The following is a 22,201-nucleotide window of genomic DNA, read 5'->3' as shown; positions in this document are numbered from 1 at the left end:
CGCCACCTTAAACCCATGTTAAATATGAATTCTCATGAAAATACATTTAGTTAATGCTCTGTTTATTACATTTTGTATATTACAACTACATTCTTTACTTGCCTTACATATTGCATTTTTAATGTTTTTTCTGTTGTCGCTGTTGTTGTAGTCGTTGGCTGTGTTAATAATGCTGTGTGTAAGCTTGGGGTGTTGTGTGTGGTCTATATGTATGTAGGCGGCAGGAAGGGGCATCAAATAGCATGAGCCGTTAGTCAGTTATCAAATATATATACGCATGTGTGTGTATGGATAGTGTACATAAAACTAGTTGCTTAATGTTGTACAGCTGTTTCAATTTTTTATAAAAATTATTATTAAATAATTAAAGGCAAACATAATCATAATCATAAATTGCAAATCAAAACTAAATATTTCATACCATTTTCGTTTGCACTTTGCTCTTACAACTTAAATATAGCTGCTCAAACTGTAATCTTAAACTAACATTTAGAGACGTGGTGTGCTTCGTTCATCATCTTGTTGCTGTTGCTCTTGTTGTTGTTATGAATAATAAATATGTTGGTTTGTTTGTTTGTATGTATGTTATCTAGGCAGCGGCTCCATCGATGGGCATGGCATGCAGCACCTCGTCGAGCAGCTGCAACGCACGATGCAAATGCACCTCGATCCAGCAGGGCGTCTCCTTGATTGATTGCCTTGGGTAATCGGGTCCCCAGCCCTTCACAAAACTCAGTCGCAATATGCACAGACGACGCAGATCATCAACTCCAATGCCAGCAGCTGCGGTAATGCCTAAAAAGGTAAATGTAATTTAATTACAAATAAATACTATAAGAGGCGCATATAAAAAATAGTGCTACTCACTTCTGCCAGCTCCACCCATTTGCTGATTGGAGACACCCGCCACAGCAGCTGCTTGTGCCGCCGCAGCGGCTTGTGCGTTGGTGGCCAGCGAATGCATCTGCTGATGGCATTGACGCAAATCAAAAACCTGCAGCGAGAAGACAACTTATTAGTTAAAGCCCACAAATCGTTGTGATTGGAAACCTACTTTGATGCAAGCTGCTGGATAGATTTTGTGAACAGCATCGCCTGGCGTTCGACCCGCCTCGCGATCCAGATAATAGCTTTGTACAAACACCGAGTTATCGCTGAGACAGCGCAACCAGACATCGCCCTCGCCCCGCAAATCCAACTGCACACCCTTGCCAATATGCAACCTGACAACAAAATTCAAATAAAGTTCAATTTCAAGCGGTCTTATATTACATGTTATGTTATCGACGTACCTGGCACGCTCCGATTGTTCTGTGCGATGCACATTGCTCAATGCGCCTAAGCAGAAGCGATTGCCACCCGAGGGATCCACATAGCCATCGATTATGACATTAGGCTTCGCCGAGGGCACCTTAAACGTCTCGCCCACCTGTGTGTCCAGCTCAAAGTAGGCAATGGAGCACCAGTACTCTGGTGCCGGTTGTCGCGATAGCAGACGCGGCTGCTGTTGTTGCTGCTGCTGCGGCGCCACTTGTTGCGGCGACGCCAGATCACCAGGCAGCGATGAGTTCCCTAAAACACTCAAAATGTAAACTCTTCAACTGCAATTAATGCTCCAACAACTTACAGTAGGCGCCTGGCAAGGAGCGTGGATCTGGCGGCTGCATGGACTGTGTGTAGGTGAGCGTATTAGGTCCCGTCCAGGTGCCAGCGGCTCCTCCGCCACCACCGCTGCTCTGTGCACCAGCCGCACCTCCAGCATTGCCCTGCGTCGCTTGCTGTTGTTGCTGCTGCTGCGCTGACGACGCTTGCGTTGCTCCATAGTTGCCTGCGCCCGCATTTTGTCCCGTCGACTGTGTGACATAACCGTTCTGCTGCTGCTGTTGTTGCTGCTGGGCATGCACAGCTGTTTGGCCAGCGCCTGCAACAGCTGCATTCCCACCAAACTTGCTCACGTCGTTTTGCATTTGTGCAGCTCCTGTTGGTGCGCCATAATATTGTCCAGCGGCTCCCTGAGCACCGCTGGCATTGTTAACGCCAGTCTGGCCATTGGGTCCACCACCTGGCGGCGGCTGCTGTTGTTGCTGCTGCTGTTGCATGGCCATGGCGGCTGTTGGATCTGTCGGGGAGCTAGCCTGGGCATGATGCACGCCATTGCCTTGGGCAACGACGCTCTGTGCTTGTTGCTGTTGTTGTTGTGTGGGCGGGGGTGGTGGCGCCATAACAGGACCTTGGCCAGGACCGGGACCGGCATTCATGGCTCCCATGCCCGGCATGCCATGAGGTACGGCTGTAAAGGTAACATCACAAAATGTCAGCAATTGATTTGACAATAAGAATAAACTGAAGAATCTTTGGCAAGACAAAACACTACAACATAAAAAGACGCTTACAACGAGTGTGCGACGCTGGCTGGGATTGGGATTGTGGCTGTTGTTGTTGTTGTTGCTGCTGTTGCTGTGGCGGTGCCTGTCGCGGCGGCGGAGGCTGCGGTTGCGGTTGCACCATCCACGAACTGCGCGGATCAGCGCCGTCCGTTGGCTCGATTTTTGGTATTGCGCGGCCGGCAGCAAACATTGCACTCATTTGATTAGCATCGGTGACTACAAATCATACAAAAAAATGCCAAACGAAAACCAAAGGGAAATGGAAATTAAATAACCAAAAAATCAAGCAACTCAAAGTAAATCCCAATACAAAATGAAATCTACCATACAGCTAGCCTATTGCCTTACATACCGTAATCACCGGGTCCGGGTCCTTGGGGCGGATAACCGTAGCCACCCGGTCCAACCATCTGCGTGGGATGATGCTGTATGGTGCCAATGTCATTGCCATCGATATCCATGCCGCCCACCAACGGACCCGCTGAGTATTCATCTTTAACGAGGCGACTGGGACCCGACTGCAAACTGAGACCGGACAGATCGATGCCCGGCGATACGACACGCTCATAATGGTAGGGATTAACGCACACCGAATCGCATTTGAGATCGAACGCAAAGGCGCAGTATTTAACGTGCTTCAGCTCGTTCTTGTGCAGATCGGGCCAGCGCCAAATGCGCGCATAAATCACATGTGGAAATCCCTTTCGACCGGCCACCTGCAAAGCAAAGCAAATCGTATCAAATCAAATCAAAATTCAATTCAAATAGAATAATCGAATTACGGGGAGAAGCACAAACAAAAGTACAAAACTGTCGCGCGTATCGCAACCGGAAATGCCACAAACAACATAAACAAACAAATACACGACGAACGAACAGCGAAGGGTAGAGCGGCGATAAGAGAGCACACCTAATAATAGTGTGTCTACATTGCAGCCTGATGCCTAAAGAATTTTAGTTTAGGGTACGCAACAAATGCAAAATATTAGTCTTAAGGCGCAGGCCAAAAAATTAAGACAGGTCAGCCTGAAGGTCACAGTTACTCTGCCTATACCTCGCGATATAGAATTTTGTTTTATATAATAACAAATTTACTAAATTTATGTATACCCTTCACTATAGAATTATTAAGAACTAAACAATAAATAAATAATTGAAAGAACCCTTCTAAGAAAATATATAATGATCAATCGTACACAAAATCAAAATTAACTCAGTATTACAACACTTTTAACTAGCCATAACTGCATTAGTTAAAAAAAGGCGTAAGGTCTTAATAAGGCTGCAATGTAAACCCATGCCAAAGTAACCAATTAGAAAGCCCTAATACTGCGACTAAGGTGGCAGTGTAAACGCATCGTACAATGCGGAGAATACGACTTCTACTTAGATTGGGAATCGAAACGGAGATGGGAATCACACTCTCTCACCTGCAAGCGACCGTCGAGCGTGCGCTGGATGGTGACGCATTTGCTTGGATGGGCGCCATTGGTGGTAATTGCTGTTATCAGCGAGTCCAATTCGTCACGCTTCTCCTTCAGTTTTTTCACCAGCGATTCGATGGCACGCTTCGCGAATCCCTCGCTCTCCCCACCCTGCCGATGGCACATCAGCGAGTGCACAATGCTGAGGCAGGCATCCGCCGATGTGGGTGCATTCGAGGGTGGTGGTGGCGGCATTTGCACCATGTCCCGCACTATGACTGTAGGGATAAGGAATGTTAGCCTCCATGAATATGATATATTCTATGATAATCTTACTGTCCTGCGGCGCTACGGCGCCGTACATGTGAGGAGGCGGACCATTGGCGGGTCCGGGCATTCCAAAGTCCTGGGCAACAATGCCACCCAGGCCACCGCGTGCATGGGCATCCACTTCGGCGTTGTTTGTGTCGCCGCCGTCACAAAATCCGTATCCAGCTGATGGCCACAAAGCGTTGCCGTTGGTTGGCTGAAGCGTTGCGTTGCACGTAGATGCAGCGCCCGCCCGCTAAATGTGCTAAGCAGCAAACAAAGAGAAGCACGCGAATCGTGCGCACAAAACAAAAAACGGCAAGCCCGCGACGCTGCTCTCTCCCTTCTTCTTCTCCACCTCTTCTTTGGCTGCTAATGTAATTGCTCCAAAATTGCGCTGTTGTTGTTGTACATTTACATCAGAGTGTGTGTGTGTGTGTGCAAAAGAGAGCGCCTTTGGGGGTGTTACGCACACATTGAAACGCACTCACACACACGCACACACAGACGCGCGCTGTTAAACTTGAACTCCCACAAAGCTGCCGTAATTATGGCAACAGAGCAGCAAGGCTTTTCTTTTGCAGCACTAGAAGAGGAGTGCTGCTCCTTCTCCCGCTTCCTTTCACCCTGCAGCTCCACACACTGCTTTCGAGTTGTCGTCCGGCAGCAACAGTAAACTCTTACACACACACATACGCACACACTCGCGCTTGCACTGTTTTATTTGTGGTTTTTATGCTGCAATTATATGCTGCAATTATTTTTTTATTTGAATTAGTTACAGCGTCTGTTTTTTATACTCGACTCATTTATTTACTGAAATTTAGTTAGATTCTCAGACTTTTTTTGTTTCTTAAAAAAAGAGCTTTCTTCTAAAGCTGTTTTATTTAATACTCTGTGCTGGGATGTGACCGCTTATTTTACTGTTAAAATACGCAATTTGACGCCTAGAAAATATACCAAACTACATATGCACTGAAAACTGCGAGCTGGTCACGTTTGATATAACATTTTGGTACTTTTCCTCAAAGTGGTCGTTTTTTTAAACAACTTGTCGTTAAGGAATTCAATGTTTAGTAAAACAAAAAAAACGACCGGACATTTTTATTAGTGTGAAATTTGAAAAATACCGAAAAAGAAACTGTAGTTCATTTTAGTATTATAAGAATATAACGCATAAATTACGCCGTTTACAGTGCTATATTATAATTTAAAATCTTAATTTCATTAAAATTTCAATAGTTTTCTATTGCAAATTTATTTTTGTTTTGGTTCATGTGTTTACTATTAGTTCCAATGAAAAGAACCAGGGCTCTCAGTCAGTCAGCCTTAACAGCATCTCTGTTAAAAGGCACATACAACCCTGTCACTCTCACTGTTATAAAAGGCGCAACGTTCAGCTGGCTGCACGCAAGCAAAAATAACAAACAAAAATTATTTGTTTCAATTATTGACAATAATAAGTGTTTTATGTTGATAAAATTGGTTTGCAATGAGCGCGCCTGCTAAGAACAACGGCACCGGCTTTTGGAAGACGTTAATATACCCGGTCAGGCGTTTCTGAGAGAAGCTCTCACCTCATGCACGGATCCCTTGAAAGCAATTGAGAGTTTTCAATTGGAAAATGGAGTTTTATTGCCTTCGCTACGCCCAATGCTGCCTCTGCTCGATCTGCACGGCGTGCGCCGCCTGGACTTTCACACATCACTTATGGAGGAGCTACGCGACAAGCTGATTGCCCACATTAACGAACTGAACCAGAAAGATCCGCGCGAGCGCGAAAAAAAAAGCTAAAGGAGCTGCTTGTCAAGAGTTTCCCGGTGGTGCGTGTGAAATATCTGCGTCCTGTGGTCATGGCCATACTGCGCAACACTCAGCACATCGATGACAAGTATCTGCGCATCTTGGTGCGAGATCGTGAACTATACGCGGACACGGACACCGAAGTGAAGCGACAGATTTGGCGTGATAATCAATCGCTATTCGGAGACGAGGTGTCGCCGCTGCTCTCCCAATACATACGTGAAAAGGAGCATATTCTCTTCGATCACACGAATCTCAATAATCTGTTCTTCCAGCCCACACCAAAAGTGCGACGCCATGGCGAAGTTGTGCAGAAGTTGGCCAATATGATTGGCAACAGCGTCAAGTTGTACGACATGGTGCTTCAATTTTTGCGCACACTCTTCCTGCGCACCCGCAACGTTCACTATTGCACGCTTCGAGCTGAGTTGTTGATGGCACTACACGATCTGGAGGTGCAGGAGATCATCTCGATTGATCCATGTCACAAGTTCACCTGGTGTCTTGATGCCTGCATCCGCGAGAAGAATGTGGATATTAAACGTTCGCGTGAACTCCAGGGATTCCTTGACAATATCAAGCGTGGACAGGAGCAAGTCTTGGGTGACCTTTCAATGACACTTTGTGATCCGTATGCCATAAATTTCTTGGCCACGTCCGCCATCAAGATACTGCACCATCTGATCAACAACGAGGGCATCCCGCGTGAGAATCAAGTCCTTATACTGCTGCTGCGGATGCTTGCTTTAGGATTGAGTGCCTGGGTCATGATTGATTCCCAAGACTTCAAGGAGCCCAAGCTTGATGGCCAGGTAGTGACAAAGTTTCTACCGGCGTTGATGTCGCTCATGGTGGATGATCAATGTCGTAGTCTGCATGGCAAGCTGCCGCCGGATGAGCGTGAGTCGGCGCTGACCACCATTGAGCATTCGGGTCCAGCTCCCGATGCTGTCCAGGCTTACATCCAGGAGAGTGCAGTGGCCAGCATTCTGGCCATGTATTATACTTTGCATTCGGCGCGTGCCAAGGATCGTGTTGGTGTACTGCGTGTTTTGGCCATTTTGTCAGCCTGCAAAGATGATCGTGCCTATGAGGATCCTTTTTTGCATTCGCTGATAGCGCTGTTGATTCCTATGAGTGATGAGTTTGCCACTGAAGATTTCTGCACCACGCTGTTCGATGAGTTCATATTCGCTGGCTTGACACGCGAGAATGTGACCTCGCGACATATGCTGAAGTTGCTGTGGTACGTCCACAACAAGTTGCCTGTGGGACGCCTTGGAACATTGATGAAGGCGATGCAACCGACGACAGCGCACAACGAACACATTCACAAACTGTATGAAACGCTACAGGAGCGCATTGGCACAGCGACTACGGGAGGAGAAACGCCCGTAGTGGAGCTGCCGCCCGAAGAATTCGATTCGCCCTTAAAGAGCGTTCCAACACCAGGACCACACTATAGTGCCCAATAATTTAAGTTAAACTTAATTTTATTGCCCTAGTCTCTGTCGCATCTGTTTTCTCAACGAAGCTGCTATATTTTATGACAATTTTGTACTCTTTTTTTTTCATATTTTTAATAATGTAATTGATAATCAAATTGAATTAAAATTCAACTATTTGTAAACATTGGTAATCTGTTGCTGACATATTTATAAACACGCAACAGCTGTTATGGTTTCATGCAGCCCTGGTGTGGTTTTGGCTTTTTACTGATTTCTCACTAAATATAAAACAGATGATTGAAATTGCTTAATTTGGAGTTTTAAAACTTACGCATTTATATTCAAAAGAAATTAAACTTAAGTCTTTTTACATGATTCAGTGGTTAGCAAACCAGCTAGTTAATTACCTGGAACTAGCAAGTGTGACCGTTTGCATTGAATTTTGCTAGTATATTTTCTAGAATATTCTTCGACGCAAAATAGCGTATTTTAGATATCCGACATGCGGCCACGCTGCGACCGTCCATTCATTTCAGATATTTCATATATTTTGGTCGTGTCGCAGTTCACAAAAAAGAAGCCAAATACTGATAAAATCGCAGAGGCATCCGGGTAAGTTATACAAAAAGTGCTTTTTTCATTCAACCGCATTCCTGTTAACTGCTATTCAATACAAAAAACGACTTTATTCTTATATAAATTCACTGAGAAAGTTCATGCCACCTTTGCCATTGAAGTGCGCCACGCGTTTCTTCCAATAAGAATATGTATGTGTTTAGTTGTGTGCGTGAGTGAATGTGACGAAATCGAAAATGGTTATTTACTTTTAGCTTTTCTATATTATTTTTAACAACTAAGTGAACATGGAATTTAAATAACAAATGCAAGTATGTGCCTTGTCACACATGCATTTAATTTGCATTTTCTATTGCGTATTTCCTTTCGAATTCAGCTTGTTGCTGCTTCTGGAAGCTCACATACACACACTTGCGCATATGCCAGATGTGTGCCTGTGTGCATGTTCTCCTATGAAATAGCGAACACACTTTTCACCCCGCCCCCGCTTGTTCATTCAGAAAACCACTTGGCAACAGTTTATTTGTAGAAAATTTGTAAAAACCATTTTTACTATCATAAACTACGCATATAAGTTCAACAAAATCGTGTAATCATCACAGCAAAAATTAGTATAAACTTCTTCGCTTAACACCTTATCAGGGAATTCCAAATGCGATAAAATCGTAACAGCTATCAAAATGTTTCTTGATTATTTCATTAATTGTTATATAAATATATTTATATATGTATATGTATATGTATGTTGCTTTATGTTTTACAGCCATTTAAATAAATGGTGAAATATTTAGCACTATTTCACTCGCATAATTCAGTAAATTAAAAATATGTTGCTTGCCAGAATTTTTTTTAAATACCGCGCGCTATTTTTGGACTGCCACCTAGCAGACAGTGTTGCCACATCGCAGAAAGACGCAAATAAGCGCATAAAAATACAGAAATACACAATGCAGCTACGCAACATTTCTGCGCTCTCTCGCAACAAATGTTGATGGCAACATTTTCTCATTTGTTTTGGAACCGTCCGTTTTTTCCCATTCGTTTTGGAACGTCAGTTAACATTTGGAAGCAACAAAGTAAAGACCGTTTGGATTATAATAGAGAGAGTGCGCGTTTTATTTGTACATTTCTGTGTGTGTTTGCAATGAAATTTTTATAATTTGAATTGAAATTTTTAACTACTTAGCACCTACATACAACAAAGTCAAATGAATATACTTAACTAATCAACGAGTAGCCAAGTCAATAATAATAAACAACAAACACAGCTAAAAGATGTTCAGCTGATGGGAAAAAACCTACCACTTTTAAACTGGTGTGTGGGAAAAATCGATCCACAAACTGTTCGCAAAGGAGAAGAGAAAATGTTGGCTTAAACAAAAAGAAAGACTTTTGACAACAAACAACAACAAGTTCACTGTGATACAATTTGCAGTACAAATTAGTTAAATACTTAGTGTAGCCATTTCTAACAAAAGAACCAATCGAACATTACAACAACAACAACTACACTTATTTTCAAGTGCAATATCAATATTTTCGCCAAGATTCTCAACTTAAACTAAATTAAATATTCATCTCAACATTCCTGCGCAACATAAAAACAACAAAATGGCTGTAAAAACGTAAGCATAACCCATACAATAAAAAAAAAAATTGTAAAGAAAATTTTATTGCGTGCATAAAAGGCCTTGATTTATTAAATCGTATTAATACATAGAAAAGAATATACATGAATAATTACATATATACAAGTATACAATTGTGTAAGCATTTGTTTGAATGCACAAGAAAAAAAAAAAACGAAAAAATGTAGAAACAATTTACGTGTTTGTTTCACTTCCCAAATCGTTTCCCAGCTGTTTGAACATTTTGTTATGCATGTATGTGTGTGCGTTGATGAATGCGCCCGTCTGTTCACTATGCAAGTGTGTGCGTATGCGTCTATGTATTTGTTGTGAGTGTGAGTAGGAGTGGAGCTGCTGTTAGCTATGCGATGTTGGGGTGATGGGGAGAGAAACTATGCTGGTACCCCAGTAGTACAGTTACCCAAACAATTATGCTCATCAGATGCTGTGTGTATGTGTGACAATACTTTTGCATAAAATATATTCAGTAGTGTGTGTCTATTTACCCTATGCTGCTTTTTTGACATCAATTGTTTTCTCATTGTCGTTTTATTGCTTTCGATGAGCTTAGAGCAAGAGAGCTCCACATACAACACTTTGTGTCAGTGTTTCGTTTCCAAAGTGTTTTGGCTCTCTTGTTCGCTCTCTCTCTCTGACTTTGTGTCACATACATTCACAGTGCGCAAACAAAGAGTTTGTGTAAGTATGCGTAAATGTTCGTGTTCCCATTTGGATTTTCGCTTTGTATTCTTGCACCAATACAACGGTGTATGCTTCCTGGTGTTAGTGCAAGCTTCACAAATTGCGTCAGCCAATTGAAAATATATATTTATACTTGTTTGTAGTTTTATTTACATACCCCCAAAAACTTTTGCCAGTTCTTGTTTCAAAACTCCTCAAATAAATGAGAGGAGAGAAAAAGAGAGAATAATTTGGCTGTTTGCAAAGTCTATAAATTTTGTGTCGTACAGTGTTGATTTCACCTTCAGCTTCGTATTTTGCTTTCTGGGTCATATTTGTTGATTTCAATTTGTTGTCCAGCGTACAACGAAAAAAAATCACTAGCAGCATATAATAATAATGCAACATTCGTATTTTTTTTGGTTTTTTCATAAAAATATTTTATGTGCCTATTTAACATTTTCAATAACCTCGACAAGGGCTCCCACACATACACCCAGCTCAGCTGTATGTGTGTGTGGGAGTGTATGTGTTCATGTTCGTGTTTTTGTTTGTCCCTTTAACTTTTGCTTTGGCCATCAGCGTCTTCTTTCTTCATATGTGTTGTTTTGGTGGTGCGAGGCGTTGGCGCGCATTTTTGTGTATGTTTCTATTGTTGTTTTTGCTTCCTCAGGTCATTTGTGTGCCAGAGTGAGTGTGACCACAACTGTAGGTAGAGAGAGAGAGCGTGTGAGAGAGAAAGAGAGTGCGCAGCCATCTTGATCTTGACTCGACTTCGTTGACTTCACTGTGGTCATCACATCTCCGCCGCTCCACAAATTACCCGTAAATCCGTTTCACATTTTGACGTCTTCGTCGTTGTCGCCGTTGCTCTATCGTAAGATTTCACTTGTAGTGATGCACTTTTATGTCCATTATATGACCATTATGTTGTCTCTCTACCTGTATCTTCAGGTTTGAAAATATCTCATTACTGTCTGCACAAAATTTGCCGACAACTGTCGCGACTCGCAAATGAAATTCGAGAGTCCCTTAAGAAACTCAAAAATTAGTAGAAGAGACAACCAAAAAAACTTAAAAAAAAAAAATAACAGCAGCTGTTTTATCACTTTGATGGGAACATTGAAACATATTTAACGGTTGTTGGTATGACGCATAAACCCGAAAAGCGATGAGTACAGCTTTTGTCTAGCGATATCGATAAAACGACCCTACGCTTTTGTCCCTCCCTCCCTGGGGCGTTTCAAATGAGCTCAATAAGCATTTTTAAAATGCGGACAGCGAAAGTTAATCTACAGTCAAGAAGACTTTTTTGCAACCCCCTGTGGCGGTAATCCGAGGTGCTCCCGGCAACAATGGCAGCTCGTGCCCCGCCAACCCGAAATCGACTTTGAGCAGTTGTCAGTCCACCCCTTTTCGATATTTTTGTTCGTTTGAAGGTGCGTCTCTAATTCAATTGAGAGGTGCTGACACATTCCAATGGCAAGCTGAGCAGCTGCAGCAGCTGATATCGAACCACCCTGTGCAGCGGGAAGCAGCTGTCGCCTCTCTTGTTATCCTATTGTTTCCACTGGCAGCAGTTGTACGGCTTTCGATATTGGAAACAGTATAGGAACCCGAACTGGAACTTGGAATGACAATGACTAGTGTCGTGCGATAAGATCAATTTGCTTATCGCTGTCGCGCTCTCAACGTCATGGAATGCTACAACATAAAGCACAATCGATAAGCGAAGCTCACTCCATTGATAAAATGTCGTAACACAAAGAGCGTAGCGTTACGTTATCTAAATGCAGTATCCGGTGGGCGTTCTGCTTGTAATATATCATGTAACCTAACCTAAAAACTATTAGGGGACATTAGAAAAGCAAAGTTCACTTTGTTTACGTCAACTATCGCTTATCTTTATTTTGCACTGCGCTGAAATCGCCTTTATATTGAAAAACACTTAATGTACAGTGCAGAAATTCTTGAGTGCATTTCTCCTTTTGTGTGGTTCTCGATAACGAAAACTAAATTTAAACACATGCAGTTTGCTTTATTTCGAGCGATAATTGAAATGCAAAAACATTCAATTCATGCCGTGAGTCCATTGACAGATAAGTCTAGACGAGCCATGAACGGCAATTTTTTGCTATACGATTTTAGCTGATAGTGTTTTGGAATTGAAAATAGGAAACTACGGAAATACAAAGTTCGTCGCATGATTCCGAATCAATTTTGAAATGACTTTTTCGTGTAGGTAGAAGAGAGATAGTGATAGAAATATGAGAGTACAATGCCCCATGGCGGGGCTGAATAAATCAAACGGCTCTTGGCGTTTGTTTAGATTTGTTTAATTTCCTTCTTTATTTTGGCTTTTTGTTTATATGGCATAAAAATAGGCTGTTCACTTGAAATGTAATAAATTATTATGTTTGTAGCCAGCTGCCGTTGCGACTGCGCAGCAGCCGCGTTCTTTCCTTTCCGCTCTTTTGCTGCGTTTCGCACTTAACGGAATATTTACATATCACATACATAGCTAGGCTTGCTTGTGTGCGTGTGAGGGTTGAAAATAATTGTGTCTGGCTTCCTGGGTGGGGGTTGTTGCTTTGTTGCGTTGGTTGGCCGCCCTTAACAGTTCGCTGCACAATTTCAAGTGATAATTTCATCAAAGCCCAACATTTTGTTGTTATTTTTAGACCAAGGGTTGCCTTTTATTCCAAAAATGGGGAATGGTGGCATTGGCACAACAACAGCCCCAGAGATCAACTTGGGGTTTTCCTTCTAAGCGTCAGCTTTGTTGGGTTCCAGTTTTTTTATTTTGTTCATGTTGTACCTGTTTCAACTGTTGTCTGCGCTTGCTACGTGACGCAAGCAACGCAGCAGTGGTTTTCACATTGCCTGCTTTGCTGCTTGCAACAACAATTGCATCAGCCAGTTAAATCGCTCGAAAGCTCTTTTCGGAGAGATCTGCGATTCAAAACGAATAACAACATCTCAACAACGGCTACAACTACAGCTACTGTTCAAGCTTGAAGCGTCAAGGGGCTGTCATTTGTTGACCTTCAGCCGCTTTCAGTGCGCAGCCCATCCATCAATTAAGCGCTGATAAATAGACAGTGCAAAGCATAAAATAAAACAACAATAAAGTAACTCACAACAACTGCCGCCGTCTCGCTTGTGTTCAGGTGTACATAACACACACACAGTAAAGTGAGACTATTGCCATCCCCTTTGCACTTGCTGTGTGTGCGTTGCGTCTGTTGTTAATTAAAACGACGACGGCGGCGCAACGCAAATAAAAATGACGAAAATATTTTGCAAGCTTTTAAGTTTTTTGCGTTTGTTTTGATTTGTTTTGATTCTGTTTGTGCACTTTATCCAAAAAAGCAACAACATAAATAGACAAACAGTAGACAGACAGTGTTGTTTTAGTTCACTTTCGTTTTTCTTACATTTTTATGTGCTCATAAACTCTTTGTTGTCGACTCTCTCTTCCTCTGTATCTCTTTTAACCGTTAGTTGCAATGCTTGTAAAAACAACGTCGTTCCATGCAATACACATAAGTATGTGTGTGTGTGTGTGTGTGCATATTTCACACCTGAACAGCTGTCCATGCCCACCAAGGCGACGCCGCCCATTTTGTTCGTCTTCGTTTAAAACGTTTCGCGTAGTTACGAAAATAGGCAAAAAGTGAAATTTTTTTTAAAAGCGCGCTCTGCTCGCAAATGTTGGCCAAGTGGTTTGCGTAGTCAACGGCAATAATACCAATAACCAAAAAAAACAGCAACAACGAGCAGATGCCTAGGTATAGCTCGTGTATAAATAAAAACAACTACATAGACTACTACAACACACACACACACACATTTATGTGTTTACCATATCATTGTGTGTACGTGCTTTTTGCGTCAGCAGAGCGCGTAATAATATTTTTGTTGCCTGTTATTCGAAAATATGCGAGAAACCAAAAAGCAAAACTAAAAAATAATTCGTTTTAGAGACTGTTGTTGATTCGAATTGAAAAATATGTGTGTACAACATACTATATCAGCATTTACATACACAATTTATCTATTTAAGAGTGTGGATGTGTGTGATGAGCCTTGAACGAGATCAATAGAACGATTTCTCCGTGAGTGTGAGTAAGGCCACTAGCATTACATTAAGTATACAGTAAGCAGACCAACTAACACACACACATGTAAGTGTGTCGTAAGCTGACAATACGAGTTTCAGCTCAGTTCTGAACCTCTCTTTTTTATGTTTCTTTGTGTTGTTACGCTTTGTAGAGTTTTGATGTGCGTCAAAGCGGAGAGTTAAACTTTGACCTAAGCTAAGCTCTGCTATGATGCCGTTACTTTGGCACTTTTGTAAGATTTCAGAAAGAAAAAAACTCATTAGATGCAGCGTCATGCTCCTCAGACAAGAAAACTAGTTTTGTGGGTGTACGACCTTGAATTGAAATAGCTCGCATAGCATCAAGTGGCTGAAACTGAAGCTGTGGTTTCTTTTGTTGTGCTTCGTGAACGGAAGTCAAAAAGTATGATTCGTCTCTTTTTATAAATACAAATTGTGAAAAACAAAAAGCTGATGGTATTTCTCATAATCTGACGCATATACATATATTCATCGGTTGGGTTGATTCATACCACTTACATATGTGGAGAACTCGACGTAATGCGATTGCATCGAGCGATGATTAAAAGGTGCGGTCGGGTTTTTGGCGAAAGTCGAACTCTCATTCTAAGCAAAAGTTTATCTGATTCACATTTAAAAACATAAACGGGTTGAAAATACCAAATTTGGTTTTTTGCCTTCGTTAAATATTTTGATAGTCTGTTGTGGTAGTTTGCTTTTAGCCTTGTGGTGAACGGGTTTTTTAATCTAGCCATGAAGCAGGCTAATGACAACAGTTATTAAACAACACATTGCAATAACCCCTACCCCTGAAGTGTGGTGTCTTTAGCCCCAGGGACAGAACAGGGACACATGTTTACAATTGAAATAGCCTTCTCTATAAATAGCAGAGCGACTGTATCCCATTTTTCAATTGCCAGCTTCAGATTTCGAAACTGTTGTTTGCCTTAGCTCTTTGCATTTATTTATGTCATTTATCAGCTAGCTCTAGCTCTGTGTTTAGATTATTTAATGTTTTGTTTTGATTTACCATCGCATCCCATTCGGTAGAGAAAGCTTGGCCCAGCCCTGGGAGTGCTGCTGCTTGCTTGTTGCTGTTATCTCAATCCCAGCCGATGCTCTGTTTATGTTTACTAGTATGTGTGCTTGTGTGTATAAGTGTGCGTGTGCGTATTATTAGCTGGATGGCGAGCGAACGCTGAATTGGAGCAAGATGGCGGCCACTTTGTTTGCTCAAGTGTTGGTTCCGTAGTAGAGCTTTTGTTTTTATATTCTTTTCTCTTCGTCGTTGTATTCTTATTAATCGTTGTTTTTAGGCAAAAACTTAATCAATCACTTTAGGGGAAGTTGAATTTTTGGTAAACAAATGTCTGTCAATTGATATAATGTATGTGTGTGTGTGTGTGATATACATACTACATAAACATAAAGAGGCTATTTACGTGGTTCGCCTTGAGGCGACGATCGCATACCTACCCCATCCCCATCCCCCCAACCTTGTGACATGATTGTGATTTGAATAAAAATGTGAACAATTTTCAGATTTCTGTTTTATTTTGAGGTCAAGAAATAAATAAAATGTATACCAATGTCAACGGGTATTGTACATATGTAGTATGATTTGTTATTACATGCACTTTGTCCCACTGTGCAGGTGTCATTTGGCTGGCACTCAGTTCTCCTTTTGAATAAAGTTCGTTCAACGATGTATTGAATACAGTTATAAATACACAACAACAAAAAGAGCAATGCACTTGCCCGACAAAATAACAAAGCAATAATTTAAGTATTTGCAATTTGAGAAAACATTTTGATCGTTAATTAACTTCATTTAACATTTCTTAAACTGATCAACATAATTTTCGTATATGATTTTCTTGTATAACACTTATTATTATTATAATTTATTAACATTTTTTTAATTCGATTGCGCAATTTTTGCAGCGAGTAAGTTTTACATTTTAGCACAAAAGGTTTTTCCACGCACTACGGGAAAAATATCTGAACAACAGCTCCACAAAGAGCATACCAAAATAAAAACTATACACTGTATAATCAATTTCATCGTCTAGCGTTTATTATCGTGACAAGCATTGAGCGAACACATAATAAACCACTTTGACGATCGAAATTTTCTTTATATAATTTCATATTATATACATATTTAAACAGCGTACGCATTCGACTGACTGATTGAAGCGAGAAAATAGATCGTTGATATCGTTATTGTCGTAGTACACTGAAAAAAAAACAATTGTTATATATTTATTTACATACATATATTTATTGTGTCATTGTTGAGGGCGTTTTGTTTGTTTAACTGTTTGCAAATTGTTGAAAGAATTGCATTAAGGTTTCTTGAGCCATCTTCAGAGCACAAAAGGTTGAGTTCATATCTCGATCACCACTTCTCTAAATACTATAACTTCTTTGTTCTTCGGCTCTGGGCTCTTTAGACCAGTGTGTGCAGCACAAGTAGCAAACAGTTTGGTTTATTTTCGGTTTGCATTTATCGCCAGCAGTGGATTTTTTTGTCTAAATAAATAATCCCTGAAGCGTTTGCAATTATTTCGGTCTCATAAATTTCGAGCTGCAGATTGAGAGAACATCTTTTTTGGTGAACTCGCTGATATCTAAAGTACATAAAAGTTTTGCTTGAAATTTCCTCTTGGGCTTTTGCTGAAAATAAATTCCAAATATCAAACAAATTTTCAATTTTTTGTGGCCTATATAAACGCAACGAGATTTTCTTTGCGTTTTCGCTTTAACAAACTTGAAACCAAAAAAACCCTTGCCATATATAAAACAGGTACTAGGCCAGCCCTCACAATGTCTGTCCCTGTACGCTACTCTGCTGCCGCCGAATACGCCGTCGTTGATAGTGGTTTGGATAATACTCTAACCCAAGAAGAGCAATACCACAGACAACAACAGCAACAGCAGCTCCAGCACCAGCATCAGCAATATCAGCAGCAACAGCAATACGAACAGCAGCAATACCAGCAACAACAATACGAACAGGAGCAGCAGGAGATTCTATTGTATTGCCAATTGCAAGAGCAGCTGGAGGCTGAGGCTCGTGAGGCGGTGCGGCAGCAGCAGCAGCAGTTGATGCAGCAGAGGTCATCGATGTCGTCGTCGTCGGGAATGCCAGGACTTGAATTGCCCATCAACATCAACAACAACAACATCATCAATAGCAACATCGCCGCCAGCAACAGCAACATTAACAACAACAATATGGATGCAGTTAGCATTAATGCTATCCTGGTCGATGATGAGCAGCCCTCAACATCGGCACAGGCTGCAGCAGCGGCGGCGACAGCAATGTTGGTTGGTGGCAACAACAAATCGGGCATTGACAACAACGCAGAGATGCCAACTGATTGGATGAGGATTGCGAACGAGGGCCGGTATGGGACACCGGGTGCTGCTGGCTTGGAATATCAAAAGTACGAACAACAACAACAGCAGCAACAGCAATCACTGGAAGCCGAAGCTGGTCCAGCAGCAGCAGCTGAGCCAACAACAGCACTGAAGAAACTTGAGGATCAATTGCATGCACTCACCTCCGATGAACTGTACGAGACCCTGAAGGAGTACGACGCACTGCAGGACAAATATCATACCGTGCTGCTACTGCCCAAGGAGTCGAGGGTAAGTTTCAAAGATCTCTTTATTTCAATTAAGAGAACTAATCGTATATTCCACTTGCAGCGTGAGGTGACTGCAGGTGGTCGCGATGGATCGGCGTATGTGCTCCGATGCCTGAAGATGTGGTACGAGCTGCCGTCTGATGTGCTCTTCTCAGCCATGAGCCTGGTGGATCGTTTCCTCGATCGCATGGCCGTCAAGCCCAAGCATATGGCCTGCATGAGCGTTGCCTCCTTCCATTTGGCCATCAAGCAGCTGGACTTGAAGCCCATTCCTGCCGACGATCTGGTTACAATATCTCAGGTGAGTTATCAGCTCGAAAATACTCAAGTACTTGTTGATTAATTAATACATTTTGATAGTGTGGTTGTACCGCTGGCGATCTGGAGCGAATGGCCGGCGTGATTGCCAACAAGCTGGGTGTACAGATGGGACATGCACCCATCACTTCAGTAAGCTACCTGCGCATCTATTACGCACTCTTCCGCAATCTGGCGAAGGAGATTGGCGGTGATTTCTTCAAGTTCTATCAGCAGCTGATCAAGCTCGAAGAGCTGGAGAATCGCCTGGAGATCTTGTTGTGCGATGTCAAGACAACGGTGATTACGCCCGCCACACTGGCGTTAGTTCTCATCTGTCTGCATCTTGATTTCCACATCAAGGAGTCCTACACCCGCGGCAGCCCTGAGCTCAAGCATGTCTTTGAGTACATACTCTTCCTGCAGCAATACATGAGGGTAGGTGTCCCCGTTAGTCCCTAAGCTATTACTCTGTAACTGTAACTGTAACTAATTGATTCCTACTCACTTACTTGGCAGATTCCCGATCGCGTTTTCACCTGCGGTTTTAGCATTGTCTCGGGCATTCTGTCCCATTACAACGGACAGAATAAGGCGCCCTACAAGCAGCGGCTTGTCTGGAAACTTTCCAGTCGCACGCTGCGCGTCCTGCGCCCGACCAATCGCTTCTCATCGGATTTGCCCACCATCGAGGAAGGCATTTCGAATGCTCTAGACGACGGCCTGCGTTCAAGGTAAGTGTCTACCATATTGAATAATTATGTTTATATCCGACTTGTTTACGATTGTATAGGCCTAAGAATATCTTGGATTATAACAGATCTATAATAATCTAAGAATATCTTGCATTATAACAGTTCTAAATTAGTTGAAAATCAAGTGCAACTGCACTGTTTAAGTTGATTTGGTCACACTGAACAGCTTTCTAGTAGGGTTGTGTAAAGTTGGGCAATCAAAAATCAGTCTATGACATGTTTTTTTGTTTCTTTCCATTTTGCTATCGACAAAGTCCGTTTGCTTATTTTTAGCACTATTATGTCGACTCTTTGGACTAATTTGTATGTAGGCGTGTGTACGCTCTATGTGCGAGTGTGCGTGTATGCGTGTGTGGACTTGTGTCGAGTTTGGCGTAAACAAGTTTCTAGAATACGCGATTTCATTATCACAATAACAACAGCAACAACAATAACAAGCGAGCGATCAACAAGAGGCATAGAAAATCATGAGACCGACCGACTCGCTCACTGGCTGTCTCTCTCTCCGTCCGTCCGTCTCGCCGTCTGTCCGTCTGGTTTGGCCTGCCTAACTCGCAGCATTTGCCAAAAGTGGTCTGACAACAATAATAACAACAAGAACAACAAACAGTTAGACACACACACGCACACACTGAAACATGCATAATATAGAGATGTTTATGTATTATATTATATTTTTTTATATTGCTTTGTTTTGTCGGCGCGAAACGCGCGAGTCTGCGTATATAAATGTTTTTTCGTCAACAATCTTATCAGAGCAGAGAGCGGGTGCACAAGGTGGGAGGAGTGTGCCACACATAAATACATCTACAGCGAATCATAGCCGAGGGTTGTCACCAAAGTATTTGCCAACATTACGAAATACTTTCGCTTCGCTTGACGTGCGTCAATTGAGATGCGAGATGCCATTCGATGATGATGCGTGGGCCGTATTTCCTCTGTCCGCCTCTGACATTGCCTCAATATCATCCGCCAAAAAAAGAAGAGAAAAGCCTTGACACTTTCATCCCAAAATACCCTAACCAAGATCACACCGAATTAGTTTCCTTACTTTACTGTGCTGTAGATCAAACACTTAGCCGTAAACAACGCAACGGAACGTGGATGTTTGATTACTTAATTTAAACTTGACCTTCAATTTGCTCCGCAGCAGCGAGACCAAAGTTCGCTAAAAATACAAATACAAATATATACGCGTGTCTAGCTTTTTGGCATTAGGGTATTAAGATTTCAATGCAACTACAAAACAATTTTCGTGGCCTTGTAGTCGATATTGTTGTTGTTGTTCTTGTTGTCTTATCTGATAACTTTTTCTTTGTTCCAAATTAAAAATTAGTCATAAACTTGTGTGTGAGTTCAATGCACCTTGTGACTTTCGCAAATGATTTTATTGCCTTAGAGAGAGAGGGAGGGAGATCGACGCTGGGGGCGTGTATTGCACTTGTGCAAAGGTGTTTTTGTTTGCTATATATATTAGTATTTTGTTCAAATCAGCTGATCAACGCTGATAGGCACGAACTTGAACGCTGACGACCGACCTTCAACTTGCATTTTACCCAACTTGATTGATGATAATGATATTTAATAATATTTTTGTATTTACTTTTTGTTTGCATTACAGAACCGAGAGTATTAGCTCTGAGGAGGAGGAGGATTGGCCAACTTCACCCATTATTCCAATTTTCGAACAATGTTAGTAGTACCCAGCAGCAAGTAAGCAGCATCCAAGCAAAAGCAGCCCCCAAAAGGAAAAACCAACGGACAACAATTGGCGGGGCCAGATTTGATTTGATTGAACAGCAGCAGCAGCAGCAACAGCAGACAGCAAAGCAAGCAAGCAGAAAGCAAACAGCAGCAGCAGGAATCATCCATTTGACACACACTACACTACACTACACAAGCAAATCTGTGGCAGCAGCAACAACAGCAGTAACAATGTTGCAGCAAAACAAAAACATCAGACATATCCACCACGACTCCAAGGGAGTTCAGCAACAACGACAACAGCAACAACAAATAAGTAACTGCCCCACAATTTGACAAACAACAAAAGATCAGAGATAGATTTATTTTGAGAGAAAGAGAGTGTGTGTAAATGGGTGTGCGTGTGTATATTTTGCTAAAGTGCATCATAATTCGTTTAGCATATGCATAAATATTATTTACGCTGGTTCTACCATTTAAGAAACTATTGAAAAATGCGAAGTCAGCCAGCGATGATTCCGTTGCACTAGGCGACATGGAAAATTCATTTTTCGATTTATTTGCGGCAAGACAAGAAAAATACGTTAAACAAAAAAACAACAAAAAACAAATGAAAAAAAAATTACAAAAAAAAATATATATAAAATAGAATGCTGCGGACCATCATACAAAAGATTGATGTCGTTCCGGACCATTTTTTGAGATCAGTGAATGAAACACGATTAGAGAGAATTGATGACGACCCCCAAATCACAGGCGTACGGAACGGAACAGCAATTTTTTGTCGGTAGCGCTTGGAAAAAAAATTCAAAAAACCACTTAAACAAATCAAAAAGAAAACAAAAAAAATATCTTAAACTAAATCTTCTATACCCTCCCAATTCAAATTAGTTTATATAATTTTTATGTTCTCCATGTTTGTTTTGTAAAACACCTTAAAAAACTTATTAAAAAAACGATGGACCCACGAACACATAAGCCAGAAAAGTAAAAGGTAAATGAGAAAAAAAAACACAAAAAAAACCAAAAAAGTACAAAACTTCATTAAATATAAAACGGGACAGTTAAATGTTAGATAACAAAATGTTCAGCAGAGACATAGGAAAAAAAGCCCCGTAAAGAAAAAAAGTAACATCAGATTTATCAATCATTTTGGCCGCGCTCAGAATTCAAGAACTATGACTAAGATCGCAGAGTAATAATTAATAATAAATGCAAGCAAAACAAAACAAAAACCAATACTATGTAGTTGTGTGTGTAGTCGACATATTTTTGCTCTATATAACAAAAAAGAAATGTTTCAAAGCGAAACCCGTAAAACGGATTCGCAGCGATAAATTTATTGAATTAAACAAAAATTACAAAAAAAAACATTCATCATTAGTTTCGAGCTAACTGAGAATTTGTTAT

The 22,201-nt window shown here is 41.5% G+C and overlaps 3 protein-coding genes across 5 annotated transcripts; 2 read left to right on the top strand and 1 right to left on the bottom strand.

Annotated features, from left to right (window-relative positions):
• Positions 1–41: 41 nt before the first annotated feature.
• LOC132784333 (mothers against decapentaplegic homolog 4) lies at positions 42–5,026 on the bottom strand. Of its 2 annotated transcripts, XM_060789871.1 has the most exons (9): positions 4,148–5,025; positions 3,818–4,089; positions 2,740–3,103; positions 2,394–2,603; positions 1,628–2,290; positions 1,293–1,572; positions 1,055–1,223; positions 868–994; positions 42–795 (listed from the first exon to the last, which is right to left on the bottom strand). In XM_060789871.1, exons 1-9 carry the CDS (start codon positions 4,206–4,208, stop codon positions 590–592), a joined length of 2,352 nt encoding a protein of 783 aa, XP_060645854.1. In that variant the 5' UTR covers positions 4,209–5,025; the 3' UTR covers positions 42–589. The 2 variants fall into 2 exon arrangements, with proteins under 2 accessions (XP_060645854.1, XP_060645855.1); XM_060789872.1 differs by lacking the exon at positions 2,394–2,603 and having other exon boundaries at positions 4,148–5,026.
• A 450-nt stretch (positions 5,027–5,476) lies between these two features.
• On the top strand, positions 5,477–7,519 carry LOC132784334 (negative elongation factor B-like). Its single transcript, XM_060789873.1, is given in 3 exon segments — positions 5,477–5,645; positions 5,648–5,902; positions 5,905–7,519. Coding segments are annotated over 3 exon segments (1,782 nt in total). The 5' UTR covers positions 5,477–5,612; the 3' UTR covers positions 7,399–7,519.
• Positions 7,520–7,857: 338 nt separating this feature from the next.
• On the top strand, positions 7,858–21,131 carry LOC132785953 (cyclin G). Of its 2 annotated transcripts, none has more exons than XM_060792289.1 (6): positions 7,858–7,983; positions 17,189–18,036; positions 18,097–18,336; positions 18,396–18,770; positions 18,852–19,066; positions 20,709–21,131. In XM_060792289.1, the coding sequence occupies exons 2-6, from the start codon at positions 17,209–17,211 to the stop codon at positions 20,782–20,784; spliced, it is 1,734 nt and encodes a 577-aa protein (XP_060648272.1). In that variant the 5' UTR covers positions 7,858–7,983; positions 17,189–17,208; the 3' UTR covers positions 20,785–21,131. The 2 variants fall into 2 exon arrangements, with proteins under 2 accessions (XP_060648272.1, XP_060648273.1); XM_060792290.1 differs by lacking the exon at positions 7,858–7,983 and adding an exon at positions 9,008–9,572.
• Positions 21,132–22,201: the final 1,070 nt, after the last annotated feature.

This window comes from Drosophila nasuta, chromosome 2R, assembly GCF_023558535.2.
Source record: "Drosophila nasuta strain 15112-1781.00 chromosome 2R, ASM2355853v1, whole genome shotgun sequence".
NCBI classification, from domain to species: domain Eukaryota; kingdom Metazoa; phylum Arthropoda; class Insecta; order Diptera; family Drosophilidae; genus Drosophila; species Drosophila nasuta.
The sequence above is the reverse complement of the archived record's forward strand: the minus strand, read 5'-3'. Positions and strand labels throughout refer to the sequence as shown.

Bases quoted from the DNA above. Each gene is read 5' to 3' on its own strand.
- LOC132785953 (XM_060792289.1), top strand. From the start codon at position 17,209: ATGTCTGTCCCTGTACGCTACTCTGCTGCCGCCGAATACGCCGTCGTT. The intron at 18,771-18,851 runs GTAGGTGTCCCC...CTTACTTGGCAG, and splicing joins TCCTGCAGCAATACATGAGG to ATTCCCGATCGCGTTTTCAC. The intron at 19,067-20,708 runs GTAAGTGTCTAC...TTTGCATTACAG, and splicing joins GACGACGGCCTGCGTTCAAG to AACCGAGAGTATTAGCTCTG.
- LOC132784333 (XM_060789871.1), bottom strand. From the start codon at position 4,208: ATGCCCGGACCCGCCAATGGTCCGCCTCCTCACATGTACGGCGCCGTA. The intron at 1,224-1,292 runs GTACGTCGATAA...TTTTGTTGTCAG, and splicing joins GAACAATCGGAGCGTGCCAG to GTTGCATATTGGCAAGGGTG. The intron at 796-867 runs GTGAGTAGCACT...TTACCTTTTTAG, and splicing joins AATGGGTGGAGCTGGCAGAA to GCATTACCGCAGCTGCTGGC.